Raw genomic sequence first — 25,714 nt, 5'->3', positions numbered from 1 at the left:
CAGCCAAATACTGCCAGTTTGGTGTGTTCATGTGTTTGTGTGTCTGTCTGTGTGTGAATTATGGTCTTTCTCACCCTAGTATGGTGAGAAAAGCTGTGAAGGATAACAGCAATTTTCACGCATCTTAAACTCCATTACTCACGAACAAATGCTCCCCTAGGCTTCTGTTTCTACTCATGTCCTACACACCAGTCCTTCTGGGCATCATATAGGTGCCAGAGCCTGTTAGTGAAATACAAGCCAGTCAAGCTCAGTTCTGCTCTCAGTGAAGTTAAAATTTTTGTGATTCTGTATGGTTTACAAGAGTTACATGGCATTTCATTGTGATATTTTGCTGCCCATATGGAGTCAGGAACATTGTTTCAGTGTTAGAGTTGGTAAGGACATTGCACTTTATTACAAACACTGGTACATTTATCTAATCAGCCAGTCATGTGGCAGCAATGCAATGATAAAATCATATCAAACACCAGAATGTGGAAAAAATGTGATCGCTCTGATTTTAGATGTGGCATGATTGTTGGTACCAGACAGGTAAGTTTGAGTATTTCTATACCTGCTGATCTTTTCACACACATTGATGCAGTAAAGAAAAAAACATCCAGTAATTGGCAATTCTGCAGAGGAATTCTGTGCCTTGTTGATCAAAAATGGTCAGACTGGTTCGCTCTGACAGAAAGACCTTAGGTAACTACTCTATACAACTGAAGTGAGCATAAAAGCATCTCAGAATACACAACACATGAAGCATTGAGATGGGTGGACTACAACAGCAGAAGATCCACTTCTATCAGCTGATAAAAAAAGCTGATGCTGCAGTCGGCACAGACACACCAAAACTAGACAAGACTGATAAAAACATAGCCTTGTCTGAAGAATTTCGGTCTATGCTGAGCATAGAGATGCTAGGGTCAGAATCTGTCAACAGCATGAATTCAACCTGCTTTGTGTCAAGAGTCCAGGCTGGTGGAGGTGGTGTAATAGTGTGGGGAATAATGTCTTGGAACACCTTTTCTTGGGCCCTTTTTTATATCAATCAATCACTGCTTGAATGGCACAGACTGTTTGAGTATTGTTACTGACCATGTGCATCCTTTCCCTTCCCATCTTCTAATGGCTATTTCCAACAAAGCAAAAGTCATCTCAAACTGGTTTCATGAGCATTCAGTGATTCAGTGGTCATCAGTGGACTTCTCATTCACCAAATCTGATTCGAGTAGAACACCTTTGTGAACACCTTTGTGTTCTACTGTGATAGATCCAGAGGTCCAGAGCAATCTGCAGGAATTGTGTGATCAATCATATCAAAATGGACCACAATCTCAGAGGAAGGTTTCCAACATCTTGTGAAATCCATGCTACGAAGAAATGAGACTATTTTGAGAGCAAAATATACCCAGTATTAGTACAGTGTTCCTAATAAAGAGCTCTGTGAGTCTTTGTAGTATTTGCTAATTATTTGCGGAAATATTTTCTTCTTAATATGGCACTTAGTAGCAAACCATTAAAAGAAGAAGATTTAGCAGAGTTACAGTATCAATACGTCTTATGAATGATTTTTGGATAGCTTCTGTAATGCAACCTGTTACAGAGTTGTTCGATTATACCTAAAGCAGTTTATATCTTAAAAAACACAGCTTGACTAAATATAAGTTAATTCTATGCAGATTGGGTGACATGGTGGAACAGTGGGTAATGTTGCCACCTCCACAGCTCTAGGGTACCCAGATTAATCTATCCTGAGATTGGGTTTCTATCTGTGTAGAGTTTCTGATATTTTCCCTGTGTGTGCGTGGGTTTCCTCCCACTGTCCAAAAACATGTTGGTAGGCAGATTGGTTATGCTAAATTGCCTCAAGGTGTGAATGAGTGTGTGTGTGTGTGTGTGTGTGTGTATGTTGCTGTGCAATGGACCATTCAAGTATTCCTATTTCAGTATTCCTGTTCTCAGGACTGGATTTGGATCCACAAACCTGACCCTGAAAATGCAATTTATTCATTCACTGCTGTATATATATACACACACAAAATGACTCTAACGTTGACTATTAAGACAGCTACCACTGTGAGGCATATTGAGCTAATTACATGCTGGCTATTAAAAAGAGGTCTGCACTTTAAGTATCTAAAACAAGTTACAGAAATGTATACATGTAAAAACCTTAAAAAATCAGAAGCCTTGTTAAAGAAGAGTGCTGCTTGCCATCTGTGTAGTTGAGAGTAGAGAGCTGCTCAGGAAAGGGAAATATTATAGTGATATTCTGTGAAGATGGGGAAATAAAAATGTTCCTGCAATTACAACAGGAACGAGGAAAAGCTTAACAGTATCCCGAAATGAAAATAGTAACAATCATGAAGGGACTTGCATTTTACTTCACGATAATACGATATTAGAAGTAAAAATCCCATTTGGCTGAGCTAAGCCATGTCATTTGTTCTCAATTTAACATCACTATGTGGAGGCACATATAGTATCACGCTGAGAAAAGACAATCAATCCAAAATGCAAGAATTCTTCTTACACGCTGAAGTATTTCACTATGTAGACTGGTGAAGCTACGTTTATAGTATTCCTGCTTTAATCTTTGAAATTTCACACGGTGGCACAAGACGTCCAATTTGTCCATTCATTAGACAAGTACCTGTTAGAGTTTTAGTGGAGCAGAGCTGAAAGTGATGTTTGGCAGTAATTCTTGACCAAAAAGAAGTGTTCTTATTCATGAGAGTAAAATGATGGTGACTTTGATTGTAAAATGAGCCTACATGGAATCATTCAGTCAGTATTAATGCCATCAATAATTACAGTGGGTATAGTAAGGAGAATATAGTGGAGTAGCAGGCTATAAGGAATAGCAGACTGTTATGACTAATGTAATGACGAATGTAATGACTAATCTTGTAAAAACAATAGTTCTGAGTTCTGATATTTATTATAGCAGCACTAATGTTTGTATCGCTCCACTTGTCTGTATTTGTGACATAAAAAAAATTTCAGTTCTAGCAATGGTTCTTTACATTGAAAGTGCTATTACGTGTACTATGAGCTGTTAGCATGGCAACATGCAGCGCTCTATCCAGCTGTGGTTTCTTTAGGAACAGTTATCATTGATGGAGCAAAAATAAGTCAAATATTTGTTGACACTGCATCTGTAATGCCACTTGTTCTTCATTAATTTCTTTTGCATAACAGCTACATTTACTAAATAACATTGCAACTAATAGGTGGCATGTTAGCCATGCTGATACGGATATATGTACATTTTTAATTACTGTACTTTCTTTAACTTATACAGTTTAGGTGGACAGACAGATAGATAAACAGACAGATTGAGGCCAACTACTGTATTATAACCGTGAATCACCACTATATGTAGAAAATGTACATATGACCATGACGTATTAAATACACTTTTATTAAGTTTCAGGAACATCATGTTAGTATAAGACTTCAAATACATTATTAGGGAGTCACAGTGTAATGCACAGCACAATGAAGAGCTATACAGCAGCAAATATATTTATACTTTGCTTAATGAATGGTCAGACTAATGGTCCACTAGTGACTACTAATTCTTTACAAATTAGCCATGCGTGTTGTTGCCTGGTTCCCTGAGAAAGGAAGCAGATAGTACAGTGAATAATAATTCATTATTAATAAGAATGCCCAGACAAGCCATAAAACTTTATCCGTGTGCTGATTGGTTCCCTCGACACCAGTGCCACAGCTTTTCTGCTACCATTCCCTTTCTAGATAATCCTTTATTATCTCAACTATCTCATCAGGCATGGCCTTTGTGCACGTTAAGTTCTGAGCGAATGACCTCCCCGACATAACTGTATAGATCTGCTATGGTGCTTCCACAACAACAGCATGGCTCTCTCTTATCTCCTCATCTGAGCATGTCTAAACAAGCAAGTCCTCATACTCCATCAGCAGCAGCTCCAAAGCAGATCTAGTCCACCAAGACCAAACCTACCTTCAGTCCATTTCTATCAATAAAGGATGTTAAATCCATTCCAAGAGCTGTCATGGCTGAAATCTTTAAAAGAAATGCTGTGAAATGTGTCAGATTCTCAAGGTACTAGTTCATGTAGTAGTTTGTTGTCTCTATGAAGGTGTATCTTGTGGCATTTATTACATAACACACCATTCTTCCTTTTCCCTGAATAGGATTTCTGGATTAGGATTGTTGTATTAAATCTATCCTTTGTGGCATGTTGGTCGTCCCATATTTAATGCTAACAGACAAAGATGTGAGTAGATTTTACAGTAAGTTCTTTAAAAAAAGACTGATTGGTATCCAAGTCAGGACTTGATTTTTCTCACTTAACTGAAGTTTCACACTTAACTAAATTAACACCATTACCATTATGCCCTTTTGTGCTGTATCATCAGAAAGTGCTAGCTTGTACCTATGATAAATGATCCAAAGAATCGGTTTCCAAAAGCATGGTTCTCTCTGGCTGTGGGCCACTCATTTAATGAGCTCATGTGAGACTTTGCCGATAAGGGGATGTTACGTAAATTGAGTTCTGCTCGTTATTCTGATAATTTCTTCGTCTGATCTCTGGAGGCTGCTGCAAACTGAGCCATATAAGTTCTCATCCTTCCAGAAGCTATAGATTCAGTTTAAATGTAAAATTATATTCACACACACACACACACACACACTTTCACACAATGTTTACACAAGCACTCATTAATTTTTTTTTTTTTTATATTGTTGCATCTTGTATATCTGATTAAAACTGTTCAGAACCCATTATCGGTATAAAATGAGAGACAGTGCATAATTTGTACCCTTGTCAGCAGTGATGTTGCTGTTGACTGTGTGTGCGTGTGTGTGTGTGTGTTCTCATTGGTTCATTTTGCGGGGGCATTTTGAGGGACATTCCTGGCCTAACAGAGCTTTTACAGAGCCAAGCATGCTTCAGGAGTCATAGAGTAGCCAATCAGGCGCATTCCAGCTGCTCCCACGGCAACCGGGAGCAGAAAAACACTGGGATAGGACGCCTTTGACTTTGACTTGGCAACCCAGTCTTATGTTTGCCCAATGAGGCAGCAAGATAAACAACTCCAATGGATAGATTGACCAATAAGAAGAATCTGAAGAATCGCTGTTCTTAAACAAATTCCCACATATCACTGTTTACTTTCTTTGTGTTCGCAAGTTTAGGAATTTAACTTCCCTAAGATTCATGAAAGCCTTAAACCTTGAGGTGAATGTTTAAAAAGGCCTCTCTCATTCTCTTGCTCTCACTGCTGTAGTAATTCAGTTAAAAAAAGAGGCTCAGTGGTTTGCTTTAGTGTATACTATTATTAGTTAAATTCGGTCCCAGTGTTAAAGGGAAATTCCAGAGACTTAAGGGTGTTCCTGCATATTTCACTCACTGCAAAGTTCCAACATAATCCACTCACTGAGGAGTAAACAAAGTCATTTAGATTGTTTTGATAAAAATCCAGTTATAGAGAAACTTATTGAGGCAAAACTGCTAACAACAGTGATAAGAGTCTAGGGCTGTATTACAGAAACATTCTAACTATGTAATCCTGTCTTATCTATATGATTACATATTTGATAAGTTTTATACCTTATCAAAACATTGCATAAGGTTACTACTTGCCAAAATCTAATTAATTAATTTAGAAAGTTCCCAAGTTTACTGTCTTTTTGTAACATAACATTAGCAAAACTGTTCAACAATTTTGCTAATGTTATGCAATCTGTCATTGTTCTAAAGAAACCATGACAGATTGCATAACATTAGCAAAATAACCCAAGATTGTGTTAACATGAACATTTTACAGAGGATACTAAAACTCATGCTTCATCAGCATTAAAGTGTAAATTCTACAGGAGTCTTCTTGTGTGGGCAACATCATGAAGACCAAAACAGGAAAAGTACTGTAAAAGTAACAGCCAATGTTTGCTTGTACAATTATTCATCTTTATATACTTTGAACATCACATGGAGTGCCATTAAATCTGCTTGTATAAGAATATGGCACAACTATGTCTCTGTGGCCTAGAGGAGGCCATCCACCAAAAGTAACTGTTAAGGATGGCATGGTAACTCTGTCTCTGAATCTGTTCACCAAGTAGAAGAAAGCCATTACTGAAAAAAAACAGCATATGAAGACATGTAGTTCGCCAGAAATACATACCAACAGCTTATCTAACAAAATAGGTTCTCTGGGATGATGAGACAAAAGCAATTCCATTTATTTTTGGCTTGGGCACAACATGCTAGGTAAATCAAGACAGTTAATCTCCCAAGTGAAACATGGTGGTGGTAGCATCATGTTGAGAAGATGCTTTTCATCAGTGGAGACTGGGAAAACTGGTCAGTTATGAGGGCAAGAAAGATGGAGCAAATACAAGGGTGTCTAAAATAAAAGCTGTTCCAGTCACTAAGAGACTTGAGAATGTAGTGGAGCTTCAACTTCCAATAGGACATGAACCTTATTTATGTTTCCAAAGCTACATTGGAATGATCCAAAACCAAGGATCTGAAAGTAGTCAAAGATCCAATTTAGAATCTGTTTCAAGATATGAAAATTGCTGTTCGCCAAAAGTCTCCAGTTAATCAAACAGAGTTTTTGGCAAGAAGAATGGCTACAAGTATGAGAATCCAGACGTACAAAGCTTATAGAGACATTTCACATAATAGTTGTAGCTCTAATTGCAGCTGATTCTAAGCTGGTTCTACCAAGTCAATGGCTCAGATGAGAGTAGACATTTTGGACTTTGTATTTTTGTAAGAATTTGTAGGGTTTTTTTTTTATTTTTTATCTAGCCTACAAAGGGCAATATATTATTATGAATATTTTATTACACACAAATGTTTATCCTCAAAGTAAATGGTGATATCGAACCCATTTCTCTGTGAGATGGCCCAAGTACTACAAAATTCTGTGTACGGTTATCCGAACAGAGGTAGAAACATCTAACACTGTAAGCCGAAAATGTCCGGTAAGTTGCTTTCCATTCTGCTGGCTGAAAGGAACACCAGTGTACTGGTAGAAAGGGTTAATTTAACACAACTTTTCTAGCACTTTTTTCTTTTTTGCCTGCTCAAAAAGTTAACCTACAGCTTCGGTTGTGAACCATTTCATCAAGTGTCTATACTGAATTCTGGCAGTTCATATTCTACATGCTGAATCATTGACATGGTGTTGAAAAAGCCCAGGTGAAATCCATGCAAGGTGGGGAAAGCAACATGCAGGGACTTGCAATAACAAAGTAGTACCACCATCTTAGTGTTATCAATTTTACCCATAGGTCTCAAAGGACACGTGGTAGTTTGGATAACAAAATGGCTGCCTTTGCATTGTAGACCTTGTGAACTCCAGTTCTATCACAAGCATCATAAAGAAGTTTGATTCGATTCTTCTCAACAAGCATACTGTTTTTAAAAAATCTTTGTTTGTTCATTGAGATTTTTGTTTTGTTTTGTTAACCTTACCCTGAGGTTTAATTTATGTGCTGTTCCTCACTCTCGCTGAACAGAATAGAGTGTGCTCTCCATCTTGTGGCATTGCCTGGTCTTTTTTAATTTCACAAAAGGTCATTTAATATCACGTCCTAAGAGGCTTTTGTACAGGCAAAATCCCTGCTTCTAAAAATACACCAGAAATACTCTATACCTCTTTACCCGTGTTTGCGACTGTCAGAACTCTTTTGTTGGATATGATTACTGTTTACTGAGAGATTAGAAGAGTGCCAAAAATTCCATTGCAGGCATACGTTTGGGAAATTCTGCCTGGATGTGAAGTAGCAGTTTTGACTGTGTGTGTATGAAGGGGCGTAGGGGTGATTAACTTTTTGCAAGGGTGTGTGTTGTGTGCAGTCACAACACAGTTGTGCGTGCCCTACTGGTTGGTGTATATGCTGACTCGGTGAGATGTGTGTGCCACTTCGAGGCTAAACTTCTTTTCAAGTGCCGAGGAAGCCCTACTTCACACACACATGCACACACACACACACATCTCAACCCTAGCACTGACTGAAACCTGATCTTCTGTGGCGCCTGCTATTTATATTCAGTCACTCCATGTGTGTGTGTGTGTCAAAGAGAATGATGGAGACTTTTATTTATTTCAGAGGATCAGGGGAATGAACTGTAGGGTTGGGGTACTGAATGTCTTGTGAACTGGACCGACACTGACCGACTGACAGCATTTATGTAGATATGTGTAAACTGTGATATTATATGGAATGTGCTAAACTATCTGAACTGTATAGTGTGTCATGGATGCTAGACATGATGTTGCCATATGGAAGTTAATTATTGTCTGATGACAGCAAGTCTCAATTTGTTTTTTTTCCTCTTGCAATTTGTAAACGCTGGCATTTTTTTGGTTAAATTTACAAATGAGCTTCAGTTTATTGTACATTTTATCCATTTATTAGTTTCGGGCAACATCTTTGAATCATGTTGATTCCTGTTATCACTTATGTCATAGCAGCTCCAAACATTCATTCCGTCACCAAGTTAGTAAAACGAAAAGCTCAGCTTGTTAATTCAGCTAGAAACTGCAAATCCCTTCATTTTGAAGTCTTTCCTGAGTCTGAAAACTTTACATCACTTACTGCCAGTGGAGACTCATTCCAAGAACTGTGAATGTGACAGAAAATTTTAAAATTCCTCCTGACCATATAAACAATTACATTAAAAAATCTGTTAATGTGGAGCTTCTGTCATAAAAGTTATAGAAAATTGATCACATGTTAGAATTACATACTGTAAGAGCTATGCTATAATAGGACACCTGTGAACCAACCAGATTTTCAAATTCAACAGCACTGTATTCTAAACAGTTCTAACCAACTGGTTGCATATACTGTGTTAGTTATATACTGTTCTTCTAATTATAGTATTTTTATCCCACCTTTCACCTCCTCTGTCCTGTCTATTAACAGAAACAGACCACCCTTACACCACTGCTGACTAGACATTATTTGGGTGGTGGAGCATTCCTAGCACAGCGGCATTGTCAAAGAAGCTTACAGGGTAGTGTGTCTGAGACACAGGTACGAGTGTCAGTGAATAAAATACGCAGCTAACTTCAGACCTGTAGTGACACTGACAATATTCTCAGGACAACAAACTATATTTATACTTGTACACTTAAAAGGTAGACCAAAATGTTGGTGTCCCTAACAAATGAGTCATAAAGGAATACACAATGCTGTTCAACACTGGTGATACACTCTTCACTCTTTCCTATTCACTTATACAGTGACTCGTAGCAACAAAGCAACCGGATCATTCGTTTTCAGTGAGAGCTGCTGAATTCCAGTGATCTGAGTGACTGCAACAAACCTGAGAAAAGTTTAACTCTATGCAAATATGGAGCGATTTGGTGCATTGACTACGAGTTGGGGTGAAGATATCTGAACGCATGTGACAAAGATGCACACTGCTTCTCCTTCATGTCCTATAATATGGTGCAGATATACACTGGACAGTGTTTTTATACAAACACAAAAATTCCTCCATGTTGTTTAATTTTAGCATCAGGAGAACTGATGTTGTGCCACTCAGTGCTTAACATTATTTCTATAGCAACCGTAGGAACTCTCACTGCAGACTTCATAGTACAGCAACTTGGTGACTTGTGCTGTGTATGGGCCACCACTCAAACAACATCCGGTCAGCAATAACAAAAGATGAACAATAGTCACTATGTGTTTATCTGCAAAAAGTATTATTTTAGAAATATTTATGATTTTGCTGTTTTGAAAAAGCTTTTAGTCACGGTCCATTATCCGAATAATGACTGGCCTGCTGTGCTCTTTCTGCTTAAGGAGGACGTAGTTGGCTGTGAAGTGACTTTTACTGTGTTTTTTCTTCTTCTTTCTTTTTTTTCAGTTTTAATGCATGGTATTAACTTTGTGATGCGGTCTGACATACTACCTTTTTATTAATCTTTCTTTTTCTATCTTGCTTTTGCTCTCTCTCTCTCTCCTCTTACTCTATAGTAAAATACATAAAAGAGATGTCTGCGTTTTTTAAGAACGCGTCTTCGGGTGGCCCACCTCTTCTGGACTCTCCTCCCCCCACACCACAGAAGCATGTTGACCCAGTCATGAGGGAGACCAGAACCATCCCGCTGAAAATGTGCCATGTTACTCGCAAACAATGTCCACCAGACACAGAGGACAGGTAACCTGACGCAAACACACACACACACACACACACACATACATAACGAGAGACAGGGGCATCTTTATATTCTTCCTTTCAACCAGGGTGCGAATTACGGTTGAGGGAGTATATGTACTAAATATTATTAATAGCAGACACTAACACTAACCCTCCCCACTTCATGATTATGTAATTTGTTCCTTCCCCTTCATCCTTGCCTGTGTCTATGTGTGTAGATATTTTGAGGTGGTGTCAGCAGACAGGAAGCAGTCTGCGTTTTTGAGGGCAAAGGATCCTGCAATGGCCCAGTCATGGTATAATGCTATCCAAGCATGCTGTGCTGCACTGCTCTCTACAGTTAAAGACAGCCTCAGAGCCCTGCAGCCAGGCATGGACATCACACACATCGGCTGGATCATAGAGCAGGTGTGTGTGTTTCTTAATTAGAATCAATTTCATGTGCATGAAGTGAATAATCTGGTTTAGTTAAGTGTTTTGTGTGTGCAGGGATCCGAGAAGCTGATATTGGCAGTGCTGACAGACAGAGATCTGTTGTTGTACAGCTCTTTGCCTGAGAGCAGAGAGAGTCTTAATAGCCCAGACAAGAGCCATCCGCTCATTACTACCAGGTATATAAACACACACACAGACACACACACAGAAAGAAAGAGCTATGCTGAAAGTATAAATCTACCATACAGAACACATGGTAACATCCATATTTTAATAAAATAATAAATCACGAGTGGGAACAAGATAATAATACATGGCCACAACCTGCAACGGCTTGGGAACACAGTAATTAAGCCTTAGAAATGAGATTATTAAGCCATTCTTAACAAATAAATAAGTGGCCATGACTTTATGGCCAGCCTGCTGTGTGTGTGTGTGTGTGTGTGTGTGTGTACAAAACCACATGAATTACTGTATGTATTACTGATTTTTTGTCCTAGAATAAATTGTTCATTATACATTATGTCCAGTTAATATAATCAAGTTTGTCTAATTTGTCTAAAACAATCAAATCTAAATTAGAGAGATTTTTTAATTCTGATTCTGATACAGATACTGAAACTTTGAGTATCAGCTGACATGTATACCATCCGATATCGTTTACTTTATAAACTAGGCAGCTGTAAAGTTTTGTTTTATTTATTTATTTATTTATTTATCTATTTATTTATTTATTTATTTATCTATTTATTTGTTATGTTTTATTTTTTCTGAAATACTTTAAAACTGATTTAAAAGCATGCAATCCTTCACTACGTATATAATAATAATAATAATAATAATAATAATAAAATAAGAAATATGGTAGCTTATTGGTTAAGGCAATAAATGTCTGCTCGGGAGTTTGTGACTTTAAATCCGAACACCGTCACACAAGTATGTGCCCAATATAATAAATGTAAATAATAAAGCCAATCCTAACACAAACTGTTAAGTCTATTCATATGCAAACAATTCCAGCTGCAAGAATACTTTCCTTTTCCATTATTTGCCATTTGTTACAGAACTCAATATTTTTTCTCTGGTATTCTGTCTACAGAGTTTGCTGGTACTGAGGCTGTGCGTTGGATTGGTGCGATCTCTAAGAAATACTTGTATTAAATACAAAACAGTGAAAATCTTAGATCTGTGTTTTACACCTGATAATACCTAGATAATAGAGACATGGTAGTAATGGTTAAAACAAAGTTATTTCTGATCATTATGCAAGGATGAAAACTTTTTCCATTTTGAGTCTGATAAAAAGCTAAATTTCATGTCCATTCTATCCTAAAATAGAAAGATCTGACCTGCTGTCCAGCTATCCATATATAGTCTTTAGTGCATTGCTGCCACTTCATTCTTTGTGCAAGACGCAGTTATTTTCCTGTGAGATTACAGATCTCAGGTTAACTAGAAAGCATACTTGGCAATGTGGACCCAGTTCTGTATCTCATAAAACTGTAGTTCCTATCTGTTGCTTGTCATTCCTGTATACTGTATATTTTTATATGCTAATCAATTTAATTTGAGTGATTTAGCTTTAGTGGATTCTTTGGATCATGTAGGTTGTGCTACAGTGAATAGCAATCGAGATAAGAAGCAGTTATATTTCGTTTTATTCTAATTTAAGTATTGTTCCTGAAAGAATCTGAGTGACTAGTGAATAACAGGAGTAGTGCAGAAGTTTTATGGAGTTGGTCTGTGGTTGGTAACTTCTCTGATAAGATCTCTGTCTCTGTCTCTTTTAAGGCTTGTTCATTCAGGGCCTGGAAAGAGTTCATCAGGACAGGAGTCTGATTTAACGTTCGGCCTGCGTTTAGGTACTAAGCATGGAGTGGAGACTCACCTGTTCCGAGTGGACACTGCAAAAGAACTATCCACTTGGAGTCACCTCCTGGTGGAGGGCTGTCACACTGCTGCCGAGCTCATCCAGGAAGTCACTACAGGTACGTCCATGCAGCTTTCACACACTGAATTCAGTTTTGAAATTCTTACCCACTGCGTTATAACAGAAATCACCATGCTGAGCTCATTTCAGTGTATAACGGAAAAGTGCTTTGTGTACCTGAATATAAGGAAACACAGATTTAGAGGAATTTCACAAATATTCACTGACATAGGAGTTTAAAACTAGTTATGCATGTTACTAAAGGCTTCAAATATACCAAGGAGTGTCTACAGTTCTTCACTGAGTTATGGAGAGCAGTAGCACAGTCATGTGTCAGAACTGAGGCAATATCGCCCTCTGTTGATTATGTTGTGTATTGCACCTTCCTGTTATTGTCCAAATGGGAATAAATTCTACATAATGTATATATAAATGTTCACAACCATTACAAATGGATCATGATTACACATTATTGTATTGCTGTACTAATAAGGGAATAATGAACAAGACTACAAATACACAATCAATACATTCTACTGAATTGTAAAAATGTGGGGGAAAAAATGTGAAGTTCTTCTTTGTCATGTTACATACTGTGAAAAAATTTGGTCTGGATGTTCACATAAGTCTCAAAGCTTCTTGAGTAGATTTACAATGCGATGCCACACAAGACATATTTTAAAATGAATTTAATAAAACACACAGAACAACAAAAGGCTTGTTTGAATTTGATACAAACGCTTTCTTGAGGTATTATTGCAGGACACAAAGAGGTGTGACACACAGACATCCTTTTTGACAGAAAATAATTTGATAGACAGAATGTGACAAAGTTTCAGTGTCTGCATAGTTGTTGATTTTTAAAGATTCCATGAATAGATTGGTGGTAAAGCCCTGTTTCTCTCTCTCTCTCTCTCTCTCTCTCTCACTGTCCTACAGCATGCAGCTGGAACGGTCAGCCATGCATGCTTAGTGTGCACATAGAGAACGGTTTCACTTTGTTCACTGAGGAGGCAGGTGTGAGGAGACACATTCTTCTGCAGCAGCCATTTGAGCGTCTGCGAATGTCCTCTGACGACGGAGTGCGCATGATCTTCCTCGACTTTGGAGGCCCCGAGGCCGAGATTGTGAGAGCTCTCTCTCTCTCTCTCTCTCTTTCTCTCTCTCTCTCTCTCTCTCTCTCTCAGTTCTACCTTCTCGTTCGTTTCTTCTCACTCTTCATGTCTTCAGTTCTAAGTTTTCTCCAGAAAATAACTCTTCATACCTTTTTTAACGCACTCCCTTTCCTATCCTGTTCTTTTCTTCTCCCTCATTTCATGTAGTCTTTCTCTTCCCCTTTCATCTCAGATCACAGGTCTGTATACACAGAGAGCTCATAGTTATTCTCTTTTGACTTCTTCTATTCTTTTAGATGATTTTTTTTTACTGTAGATTTCAGACTATTTTGTAAAGACTCTCCAGCCTCTGTACTGTTTTATCATTATACCAGTCTGTACCCTATCTTAGACCTTTCTGCATTCATTTTATTCCTTCATTCACTTTGCTCTCACTCTTTTTTTTTTCCCCTGCTTTTTTTCAGCAACTGGATCTTCACGCCTGTCCTAAGACCATCGTCTTCATCATTCACTCTTTCCTCTCAGCCAAGGTGAAGCGTTTAGGCCTGCTTGCATGAACCCCACACACAGTTACGACAACATGAGCCTAGAGAGTCAGAAGGTGGACCAGACAGATGTAAACCCAGGAGCTGCCATTGGTGGAGTCCTACCACTTGTATCCAACAAACAATATAAAGCCATGCATCAAAAAGTGGTGATCTTATTTTACATGTCAAACTTGTTTTGTTTTGTTTTTTTAGAGAGAATATTTTGTGTGCCATATCGGTTTGTATGAAACAATAGTTGCAGGCAGAAAAGCAAAGCAAACATTTGCAAGAATAAAAAAACAAAACAAATCATGGCAAACAATGGGTTAAATCCAGCAGGGAAAGTGGTGTCGTCCAATCTAGTCTAATCGAGTTGAGTTACTGTAATGATGAATTTCATACCAGAGATCAAATGAAACCTACAGTATATTTTTTTATATTTCGTGTTGCTTCTGAATGATGCAATTTCATACAAAACAGATATATGGGTTTACTATATAAACCCTTTAAACTCAAACAGCTTGGTAAAAAGTATAAGGTCACCACCTAAAACAGAGCTGTTTACATCTCACTGGCTTCAACTCACTGCAACGAGAGGCACACTGCCAGTGAAAAGTTACTCAGCACCCTATGTTTCAGTATTTCAACTATTTGAATATGTTCCATCGAATAATGTTGTGACTTGTATTACAACTGATGCAAGCGCTGTCAACGAGTACCAAAGTCTAGAAGAGTGCCATCAGGATCTGCGAGCTTTTCCAGTTAAAATGTCAAGTTAAATGCAGAGAGTGAGATCTTTGATAGAACAAAGACCTGATTCTTTGCATTTAATTACCAGTCTCTACTTTTCAGTTTTGTCTGTGGCACTAATAGTCCTTAAACTGTAATAAAACTTCAAAAAAAATCTCCAGGTGTTGGAAAAACTTGTGACTGACAGTGTAAAGTGGTCCTTTCATGTGGTTATGGGTGTAATTAGAATATCCACAACGCACCATGCCATTAGGAGACAACATAAGCGCTCTCTCTTTAAATGCACCAATGAGAAAGTGGGCTGTGAGTGTGGGACTTTGGGAATAACAGCACATTACCACAGTCTTCCTCGGTCCTTGTAAGACGCACAGCGAAACAGAATGTAGCAAGCGATCCCCTTCTTCTATTTTGCCACAGAACATTAGTACCCCAGCTAATGAATTTTGATGTCATTTTTTTCTCCTGAGGGGAAAAAAAAAACCCTATTCAGTCAGGCGTCTAAAAGACAGGCAGTCGAATCTAATTCTGTTTTTCACATACCTAATACTGTACACGATTGAATCCTTTTTGTATTCCAAATCAATCATTTCCTGGCAGCTTGTCAAAATAAGAAATGGTATCAGTTCAAAACAAAAATCACAATCAGACTTATTTATTCATACAACCTTTACAGTTGAAATGAAAATGATTGAATTCGTGTGAGGCACCTCATGCAATCCAACCCTGAGATATTAATTATTTGACATTTGAGTACTACACACTTATTGTTGTTGTTGTTGTTATTATTATTATTATTATTATTATTTTTTAAGATTTTTAGTTTAATTTAACAATGACGAAATGTTCTTGCAATGCACCAGAGTACTGAGCATAACTGAGCTCACTAAGCTGACCTTAGTCATACAAAAATATATGTATATTATACACAAAATCTGAACACTCAATTATTTATTGTCTTACTAAGAAAACCATTTGTTTTTAGAGTTCTCTTCCTAACCGTTTTCCTTTTCCCCTTTCTTTAAGTCATGATTTCATGATGCTATAAGGCATAACCATGATCTTTACAAATATATTTTCTTTTCTTTATTTTTATGTAACCATGTAACCAGTATTTCAACAAGCACATTGTTGTTTTAGGGAAGCAAGAGATCAGAGCATTAGTAGTATTTCCTGAATGAAAGCTTCTTTGACCATCGCTTTGCTTGAGTGCTACTCCTACCAACATTAGCATCTTCAAAGTCAGTGGTAAAGCCCATGAACAAATTTTATTTATTTATTTTTTATCTCCAAGTACACTAGTGCTAAGGACCCTTGTCTGCAGTGGGAGACTTGTTGAAATTGTTTTGCGTTGTGATTTTAAATTTGACTTTACTACACACACACACACACAAATGTAACTGCAACTAGTACGGTTTTGTGTTCATTGGATAAGTAGGTATCATTTATTACGGTGGCCTTTCAGAAATCATCCTATAAATTAATATATACTTAAAACTCAAATATGTTAGCTCTTAAAACCAAGACTAAATTTTATTGTACATGCTTATTTAAACAAGAGTGTGCCTTACAGGGTTGTTTGTACATAAAATCAAATTTAATAAACTTTCCTTGTTGACTTACACCGTGTTTCTGAATGAAGAGTGTTCACACATCATCTGAGCTGTGCGCTGTGAACTAGATAAAAGGTTTGAGGTGCATCGTGGTTAAACATGGACAGACAACACTAAGGCCATGTCCGAAATCACAGAGGGTGGTCTTTTGTCAGATTGTGTTTAAAGTCTCTGAGTCAATTAAAGATCTAAAAAGAAGAAGAAGCATAGAGGATGATATCTGTTACTCTCATGCGGGTACAGAATGGAAAACGTTTATGTGAATCACACACTCTGCATTAGCATGCTCTATAATGCTCCGGTTTGAGGACCATTACCCATTACTGACACACCTCTCACTCAGGATTAGTGAAATGGAGAGCTCTAAACTGAATCATACAAAACCTTGATAAATCTCTCTAGTATCGGGGGGGAAAAAATAGAACCAAGAAAAACAAGTGGAAGACAATGTACAAAAACAACACTGTGATTATTGCCAAAAGCTGTAAACAGACAGTTATTAGAAGCAATGGTGATGTGCTTTGTCTGACAAAAGCATGGTGAATAATGGAAAATAATAACATGTGGCATCAGCCTACGAAAAAAAAAAGGGTTCATATGAAAGCAAAGCCCCTTCCTGCCCCCCCCCCCATTTTACCCTCTAACTGTTGGCATGGCAACAGCAGTGCCATAAGATTGGCAGCAGGCTTCAGTGTTCTATATCAGTTAGTTGGAGAAATTGCCAATCAGTCTTTTAGATCAAAGAGAGAGAGAGAGAGAGAGCAGATATGGAGTGAATATATTTTGATTAGATAAAAACTAGACGGCCACTTAGGCGGGGGAGAAGAGAGAAAATTGGCTGAGGCTGGGGGAGGTGGTGCATTAATAAAAGGTTGCATCTTTCCATTTTCCTCCCTCAGTTCTCTTTTCTCTTTCACAATTAAGGTGATTGTCTCTGTCCTTCATGCTGTTGATTGGTATAGGATGAGAAGCTTTACTTTTCAGCAGCAGACGCAGTACTGTATACCACTGGAAGTCTGTTTATGTAGGACATATTTATCCTCTGCTCAGTACTGGACCTGATGGGTGACCGTTTTAGATAGGACAGGTAGCTACAAGTGGATTTCGAGGTCATTCACACTGCAGGTTAAAAAAAAAACTTTAATAAATAATTTAATTTATAAAATTGTACACTCATGGTTGTACTAGGAGCAATAACAAACTAATAGGGTGAGTTCTGTTGATTTCTTCACACATGATGTGATGATGATCCCTTGATACTCTCTCTCTCTCTCTCTCTCTCTCTCTCTCTCTTTCTCTCTCTCTCTCTATGTGTGTGTGTGTGTGTTAGTGTGTGTGTGATTTATATCTTGGTAGGGACCAAATGATATAGGAACAGGAATAACTGACAGTTCTGACCTTGTGGGGACATTTGTATGGTCTTCACAAAGAAAACTGCTTTTTATTTTACAGAAACTGCAAAAGCTTTTATTAAAGAGACTAAAGACTAGACATTTGAGAGATTAGACATTTGGCTGGTCCAGATGAGTGAGGAAAATATGTATTATATGTATATATGGAAATACCTGTATATGTGTGTGTGTGTGTGTGTGTGTGGGTGTGTTCTAGCCTCTACACTGAATATTCACTGCTCTTATGTACCCTGAGGTTATGCCACTGTCTATTTGACTTAATCTTCTCTCCTGGGGAATGCAACAATAACCTATAATTTAGCGTTCATATCCCAACCACTGCACGCACAGATACATGTTCCAGATATTTTTCATCTTGATCATCAGTTATGACAACCGAGAAAAATGTAGTTCTAAAGACTGCTGGCATTGTTGGCTGACAAGCACAAAAATAAATAAATAAATAAATAAAATGGGGGGGGGAAGAAAAAAGAAAAAACACTGTAATGCATCTGACATGTTGCCAGGGGGCAATAGAACACCAGCTGGAGCCAGAAATCAGATGAGTTCAACCTTCATTCCTTCATTCTTGATACACAGCAAACTAACAAGATCCTGTAGATTTGGCATAGAATTATCACTTTAACAAAGTCAGGGAATGGATCTGCTTCATCCAGAGGCAACTGAACTCTGAGGGAAGTGACCTGTGTGGAAAGTGGTGTAAGAGACATGAGTGTGCAAAAGGAGTCCCTCTGTGAAACAGTAGGGGTCTCTGTGTCTCCACCACAGAGAGAGAGAGAGAGAGAGAGAGAGAGCGCGCGCGCGCGCGCGAGAGAGAGAGAGAGAGATCTGATTGAAGAGATGACCTAATTCAGTTCAGGACGTCCCACAATGCTTGCTCATGTACAAAACACACACACACACACACACACACAACACATCTTTCTATCCCTCTCTCTCTCTCCCAAACACACACAACGAGAGATTGAAAAGAGAGAGAGAGAGAGAGAGAGAGAGAGAGAGAGAATGAGAATGAGATTATTTCTCAAAGTACAGCAGTGAAATCCATATTGAAAAGGGACGCCATTGTCTGTCCCTTCTCTAACCTTGTGGTCTGCTGCTGCATCTGTTGTTTTCTGATTTAGAACTCAGATGACATGCAAAAACATGAATAATAATAATAATAATAATAATAATAATAATAATAATAATAATAATATACACTGCAAAAAGCATAAGCATTATTATTCATGTGAGCCAAGGCAAAAACAGTAGAAACTTGAGTTGCTAAGCTGCAAAAACCAAACAGTTTGTCAAACCAATTTACACTCAGAAACATTCAAATGAGTCATTAGTGCAGCTTCTATCAATTATAGTTTTTCACTCTGATCTCTCTCTCTCTCTCTCTCTCTCTCTCTCTCTCTCTCTGCTCCACATCATTTTTTTTGCTGGTGGCTGGAATTATAGGTAGTCATTTCATGCTAAGACATGGTTTGACTCCCCCCCCCCTCTTTTTTTTTTTTTTTTTTACGATTGTTATTATTACTGCATGTACTAAAGAGGCAGGATAGGGTTATTAAATATGCCACAGCCAATTGTATTTTTGCTCAAGTAAGCTTCCTGGAAATATTCCATCTGTGCTGCTTTTATACTTGTGAATGTAGTTATGAATTTTAAAGCAGGCTGCTCTAAGTAAGGGAGAGGAGGGGGGTGTGCACAGAATTCTGAGTAATGCTGAGAGATTGGAATTTCTTGTTTGAGAAGCAGTAAAAAGGGAGAAGGGGGGAGCAAAGTGAAAGAAGGGGAGAAGGGAGAAAATGAGGTTGTATTAGACATACCGGTTTTCATCATGCCTCCAAAAATAATCTCTCTCTCTCTCTCTCTCTCTCTCTCTCTCTCTCTCTCTCTCTCTCTCTCTCTCTCTCTCTCTCTCTCTGTTTTTCTGGTACTGTTAATGAGAGTACATTCATGTTTGGATTTTCTCAGTGAACCAATAAGGTCAGTTTTGAAAGCTTTTGTCCGCATGTGAAATTCATTCTGCAGTGAAATTTGTTCAGGGGAAAAGAAAAAAAAAAAAATATATATATATATTCTGAAATGAGAAAAACTGTTAAAAAACTGTGGCCATGTGTGTGTGTGTGTGTGTGTGTGTGTGTGTTTTTTTTTCAACAGAGTGTCGTCGGTTTTAAGAGCAGCTGTACAGATACAGCTGTGCAGTGAGGCATTGTAACTTGCCAATCACATGAAAGGTCATTGGGTGTAGTTTTACCTAATGAGGTCCAGGTGGAACAACGCCTAATCAGGTCACCTTTAAAAAGCCCTTCAGTTAAAGCGTAGACACTGGAAGTAAAAAGGCCACACATGTGCTGTGTTTCATGTGTTTGAAGTCCACTCCAAATAGAGTGGCACTATAGTATGCCAGAGAAATGAATGAGTTTCATAGTATTTTCTTTTATTTTTTTTTAAGCATTCAAAAGCTGAAATAATAATAATAATAATAATAATAATAATAATAATAATAATAATAATAATAATAATGATAAATACAAGAGAGGTGTAGCTTCTTGAAACAGTTGGCTGTTGAGAAGATGGTGAATGTGGCTGAAGCCTTTTCACTAGACATATCTGATTAGAATACTTCCTTTATCTGATCACATTTCAGCTGCAAAATATTTTTCGATGGCTTCTGTGGCAGAAATATGTTATAAGTACCGTGCAACTGGTTAGACTCCAAGTAGAACATTAAAACAGAATTGTATCCAGGTAATGCCTAATGATATAAATGTCTATCACGATTTACAAATCTCAGGCCAAATCTGACCTTGCAGCAACTTTCCTAGCAATTTTCTAGATATTTCTCTCTTTTTTTGGTAGGGTGTTTTATACATTTTTTTTTATATATACTGGTATCATAAAGCTACAGTGCATTTTTTCGGCTGTTAAAAAATGTTCTGGAGCTGCTGTGAGTCACCCTGACAATCCTGTAACAGTAATTCAGAGTCAGAACTGTGTCAGTGGTGTTGTGTCAGAATTGCGGGGAAATTTATACTCATAGAGCCAGTTCATGTCAAACGTCATCATATTCCAACTACAGGTATGAAAGAAGTCTGACTCTGTGACAGGCAGGAGCCATAGCCAATTAGAAGGAAGGAAGGAAGGAAGGAAGGAAGAAAGAAAGAAAGAAAGAAAGAAAGAAAGAAAGAAAGAAAGAAAGAAAGAAAGAAAGAAAGAAAGAAAGAAAGAAAGAAAGAAAGAAAGAAAGAAAGAAAGAAAGAAAGAAAGAAAGAAAGAAAGAAAGAGCAAGATTGTAAGAGATTATACAAACCAAACTAGGGATTTCTTGCTAAGCAGCTTAGTTATTTGTGATATAATTTCCTAGAAAAGCATGATTCATAGATGATAGAAGATTCATAGATAGATGATTTTTGACTTGATCCTTGTTATGGAATTTGTATTGTTTCTCAGTTAAGTTGTAGAACTAGGGAACTAAATAGTCATCTATTAAGAAAATACAGAAATAAATGCTGGGAAACTACACAGATTAAGAAAATAAACTGACCAGCAGTCAGAGTTTTGTTCTCTGCACTGTTTCAGTTAGCTGGAGGTACTAGGCTAGCTAGCATCTTTGAGCAAAGAATATGCATGGCACAAGATATGAGTCAAGACAGAAACATGCTGTGAGATTATAAACATGATAGCAAGTGAGAGGTTTTGCTCTTTCACATGGGACTCAGTAACTGTAACAGTAACACTGATGTACATAATAAAGATTTAGATTCACTTAATGCTTGTGGAACCACATCAGATAATTATATATTATACTTGGACCATGTTGTATTGTATCACCATATGAAATATGGTAGGCTTGTCAGTAGTATATAAGGTATAATAATTATTTAACTGTATATGTATTAGGATTCACCCATGAATTTTTTTTCTGAATGCTTATTGACTTTATAATGTTTATGAAATACACTATATAGCCAAATCTGTGTGCATGCCTGACCGTCACACACAAGTTGTAAGCACACACTTGCACAGGATGTCACTGTATGCTGTGTTTGTCTTCACTCTATCTAAGAGGCCCAAAGCATGACACTGTTCCTGTGCACAAAGCAAGCTCCATTAAGTCAAGGTTTGCCAAAGTGGGCAAGAGTGGAAGAACTCAAGTGGCTCCTCACAGGACACCAGTGTCTGACCTCACTAATGCTCTTGTGGCTGAATGGCCAAATTTCCAAAGCCACATTCTGAAATATAGTGGAAAGCACACTTCATTCACAGAAGACTAAAGGTGATTATAACTGTAAAGACGGAAATAAATCTGAAACAGGGTGTTCAAAAAGCCCATATGGGTGTGATGATCACGTGTCCACATTATTTTTGGCTCTAGAATACTTATACATATTTTTATATGACGTGCCAAGAAGAATAACGAGCTATAAAACCCTCTCTCCATTGCAAAGTATACTAAATAAGCCTGAAAAAATATATATATGTTTAAACATTTTGTATATAAAACTTTGATTCATTTGCATTTTCCAGCAGTTTTGAATATCATGAGTAGAGTTCAACAAAATGGCAGGACAGATGTCCATCCTGTATCTGCTCACCCTCACGTGACCCTATAGAGCATCTGTGTGGGGTCCAGGATCTCAGCATCAGCATGAGGGAAATGTGAGGAATGCAAGAACAGCAGAACATCCACACACAAGTTCACTTTTAATGGCTCTGTGATTCGGACATCATTGGAGGCTTTATGAGTCTTTGACAACTTCAGCATTTATTTCTTTATCGTCATTTAGCCTTTATTAAGTCTTTCAAGACTACAATATGTCTCTTGTGAGAGATTCCTGGTCAAAATGGCCTCACAGTTGTAATCATCCCATCATACACACACTGATATATACACTAAAATACAATATACACATTAGCAAAATACAAAAATCCTCCATCTTTTAGAAAGATATGTGATAAAATATTGGATATAACTGTAGAATTAATTACTTAAGATCTCATTGAATTAATTACTTAAGATCTTATTGATGTTTGTCTGCTTCATTCTCATGCCATTTTTTTCTCTGTATAATTTGATCTGTACAATGAAAGTGGTGTATCATTCTGGTGGTAAGTGTTACTTTTCTTTTCACCCTATCACTATGACTATGACTGCATGGTTGTGTGACTATATTATAGTTTAGATGCAGATGCTACCCTCTTTAAATCTCTTTTTTAAATGTGCTTTAATGTGCAGTTTTTTTAATTGCTTTATCACTCTCAGCAAATACTGCTAAATCTACTGGTTTCACATCCTACAACCTTAGAAGCACTTTGCTTGCACAGCTGATAATGGAGATTTGTCCTAAACATATATTTTTTTTCTCTATTTAAAATCGTTGTGTATTGTGTTTAATATGTAACTGTATGTGTGTGTGTGTGTGTGTGTGTGTTTGGGTTGCTGTATCTTAATGCCATTTTTTTTAGAAAGATGTGTGATAAAGTATTGTGTATAATTGTAGAATTAATTACATAAGAGCTCTCTCTCTCTCTCTCTCTCTCTCTCTCTCTCTCTCTCTCTCTCACACACACACACACACACACACAATCTTCCCCAATAACAAATCAAAGACTTGATTCATTTAAGACTGTTTGAGGAAAAATCATTTCTCTCTGTGTGCTCTTTTATTGAGTTGTTATTATTAATTTGACAATCTAATAATTTTTCACAGGCATTCTCATTTGTGTTATTTTTCATTTGAGCATCAGCGCCACAGGGTCATGCGGAGACTCAGAACAAACCTGATTAAGTAAATTAAAGGCACACACACACAAATTGCAGGCTTTCATCTTCAATTCCTGATTGGATTCCTGACAAAAGCATTGTATTGAAGGACACAGATGTGTCTTATTGTGGGTTTTTGTGTGTGTGTGTGTGTTTTGTTGCAGATTACTTGACCATAAAACACTCTGTAGTTCTATGATGTTACATTTCAGCGATTTTCAGGCCTCAGTGTATTAGCTAATGCCAAACTGCTATAAATCAATAGAAGTATGTAGTAAATCAAAAACAATATGACAATATGAATAAAACTGCAAATCCACAGATGCAAATCTCCCTGTGCAGATCTCCTCTGGCCTTTCAATGAATCTTAAATAAGTTATAAACAGGTCATTGTAGAACCACAAGATTAATATGATTTGCTTCATCTTTTCGCTGTATTTTTTATTTTTTTTTACTTAATATGAAATAGATATTGATTTTATTTGTAATAGAAATCCATACTGTAGCTTTAAATATATTATGAACTCCATCTATATTATTGGGTCATGGTATTCTTCCCCTTCTTCTTCTTCTTCTTCTTCTTCTTCTTCTTCTTCTTCTTCTTATTATTATTATTATTATTATTCAGTATTAGGACTGTGAATGTTCTTTAAGACTGTGGGAACCAGAGCTAGCTCTGTAGTGTCACTGGTTTGACTCATACTTCTGATATGAGTTAAGAGAAATCAGTTGAGGATCAGGAACACTGACTGTTATTTCAGTTCCAACATGGCTACTCGTTCAGTTTATCGGGGTAATGTGGGCTGTTGAGAGCTAGCAGCACGCACACACACACACACACACACACACACACACACTCACAAAAAAAGGTTAATGAACTAAGAAGCTTTTGTTCGTTCTAACACTAACTTCCTGCCGCCTTAGAGCTGTGTGTTATAGCTTTATCTACACAATCTAGACACCCACTGTGTCCCAGTTACTCTGTGCTTAACAAATACAGGTGGTGTACAAGGTGAAATTCTCCCAGACTCTCAATCTTCCTTGAAGCTTGCTTATTGATATGTAGCTTCTGCTTAGGAATATTTGTCAGCATGCATCACTGTCAGCACGCACGATTTTACCATTTTTACCATCCACTTGACTTCTTCTGACTTAATTCCTAGGCTTTATGTTAAATATCTTCTGAAAACAAAAGCATGCAAAATAGCTACAGCATTATAATGATGGAAAGGGGGGGGGGTAAAAAGATTTAAGCTACCAACATTTCTGCAAAAATTCTCAGAACCAAAATACCCAGCGCCTTATACAGTTACCACAGTTATAATGCAGGCTGCAAATTCTGTCTTTTGAAACTTTTTTTTTTTTTTTCATTTTGCTGAATCTAAGAAAAAAAAAAAACAGAAAAGGAAACATCTTATAAAAGGAAGAAACTGAAACTCTTTTCTTGTCAAATCCGCCCACGTTTCCTGGGCCTGTTCGCTCTCTCTCTCTCTCTCTCTCTCTCTCTCTCTCTCTCTCTCTCTCTCTCTCTCTCTCTCGCTCTCACTCTGTCTATCTCCCTGACTGGCCTATTGTTATAGAGACGAAATAAGAAAATGAAGCACAGGATCAGGACTTTGCCTTACACACAGACTTGCTCTGTTAAAGACTTGGAGATGAGTTACATACTGTATGTGGCTTCGTTAGATTAAATTGTTGATGTGGAAACTAAAGCCCATACGTTACATGACCACATAAAAGAATGAAAAAAAAAAGAAAAAGAAAATGGTCAGATGGGAGAGCAAAAAAAAAAAAACAACAACTCACTATATATCCATCTCCTGTCAAAGAGTGTTAAGTGCACGTTGTACCACAAAGTTCAGCTGCTGCACAAGTGGAAAGTTCCTGTGTAGCGAGTAACAAACTGTCTCTTTGCTTAAGATCGTTGGTTCATATGACCATCTCTTGTGTGTGCTATTTTTACTTAGACACTCTAAAATGGTTGGTTTGTTGGTACAAAAATCATGCA

At 37.4% G+C, this 25,714-nt stretch overlaps 1 protein-coding gene across 1 annotated transcript in view; it reads left to right on the top strand.

Moving 5' to 3' along the window:
- snta1 (syntrophin, alpha 1) overlaps positions 1-16,547 on the top strand; it is a 28,692-nt gene extending 12,145 nt beyond the window's left edge. Inside the window, exons 3-8 of the mRNA XM_058404022.1 lie at positions 9,986-10,169; positions 10,388-10,577; positions 10,659-10,780; positions 12,396-12,592; positions 13,474-13,661; positions 14,114-16,547. Of these exons, the coding sequence (XP_058260005.1) occupies positions 9,986-10,169; positions 10,388-10,577; positions 10,659-10,780; positions 12,396-12,592; positions 13,474-13,661; positions 14,114-14,206 (974 nt within the window). The 3' untranslated portion in view covers positions 14,207-16,547. The remainder of the gene's footprint in view (positions 1-9,985; positions 10,170-10,387; positions 10,578-10,658; positions 10,781-12,395; positions 12,593-13,473; positions 13,662-14,113) is intronic.
- Positions 16,548-25,714: the final 9,167 nt, after the last annotated feature.

This window comes from Hemibagrus wyckioides, linkage group LG11 (genome assembly GCF_019097595.1).
Source record: "Hemibagrus wyckioides isolate EC202008001 linkage group LG11, SWU_Hwy_1.0, whole genome shotgun sequence".
Classification (NCBI taxonomy): domain Eukaryota; kingdom Metazoa; phylum Chordata; class Actinopteri; order Siluriformes; family Bagridae; genus Hemibagrus; species Hemibagrus wyckioides.
Note: the sequence above shows the minus strand (reverse complement) of the source record. Positions and strands in the feature narration are given on the sequence as shown.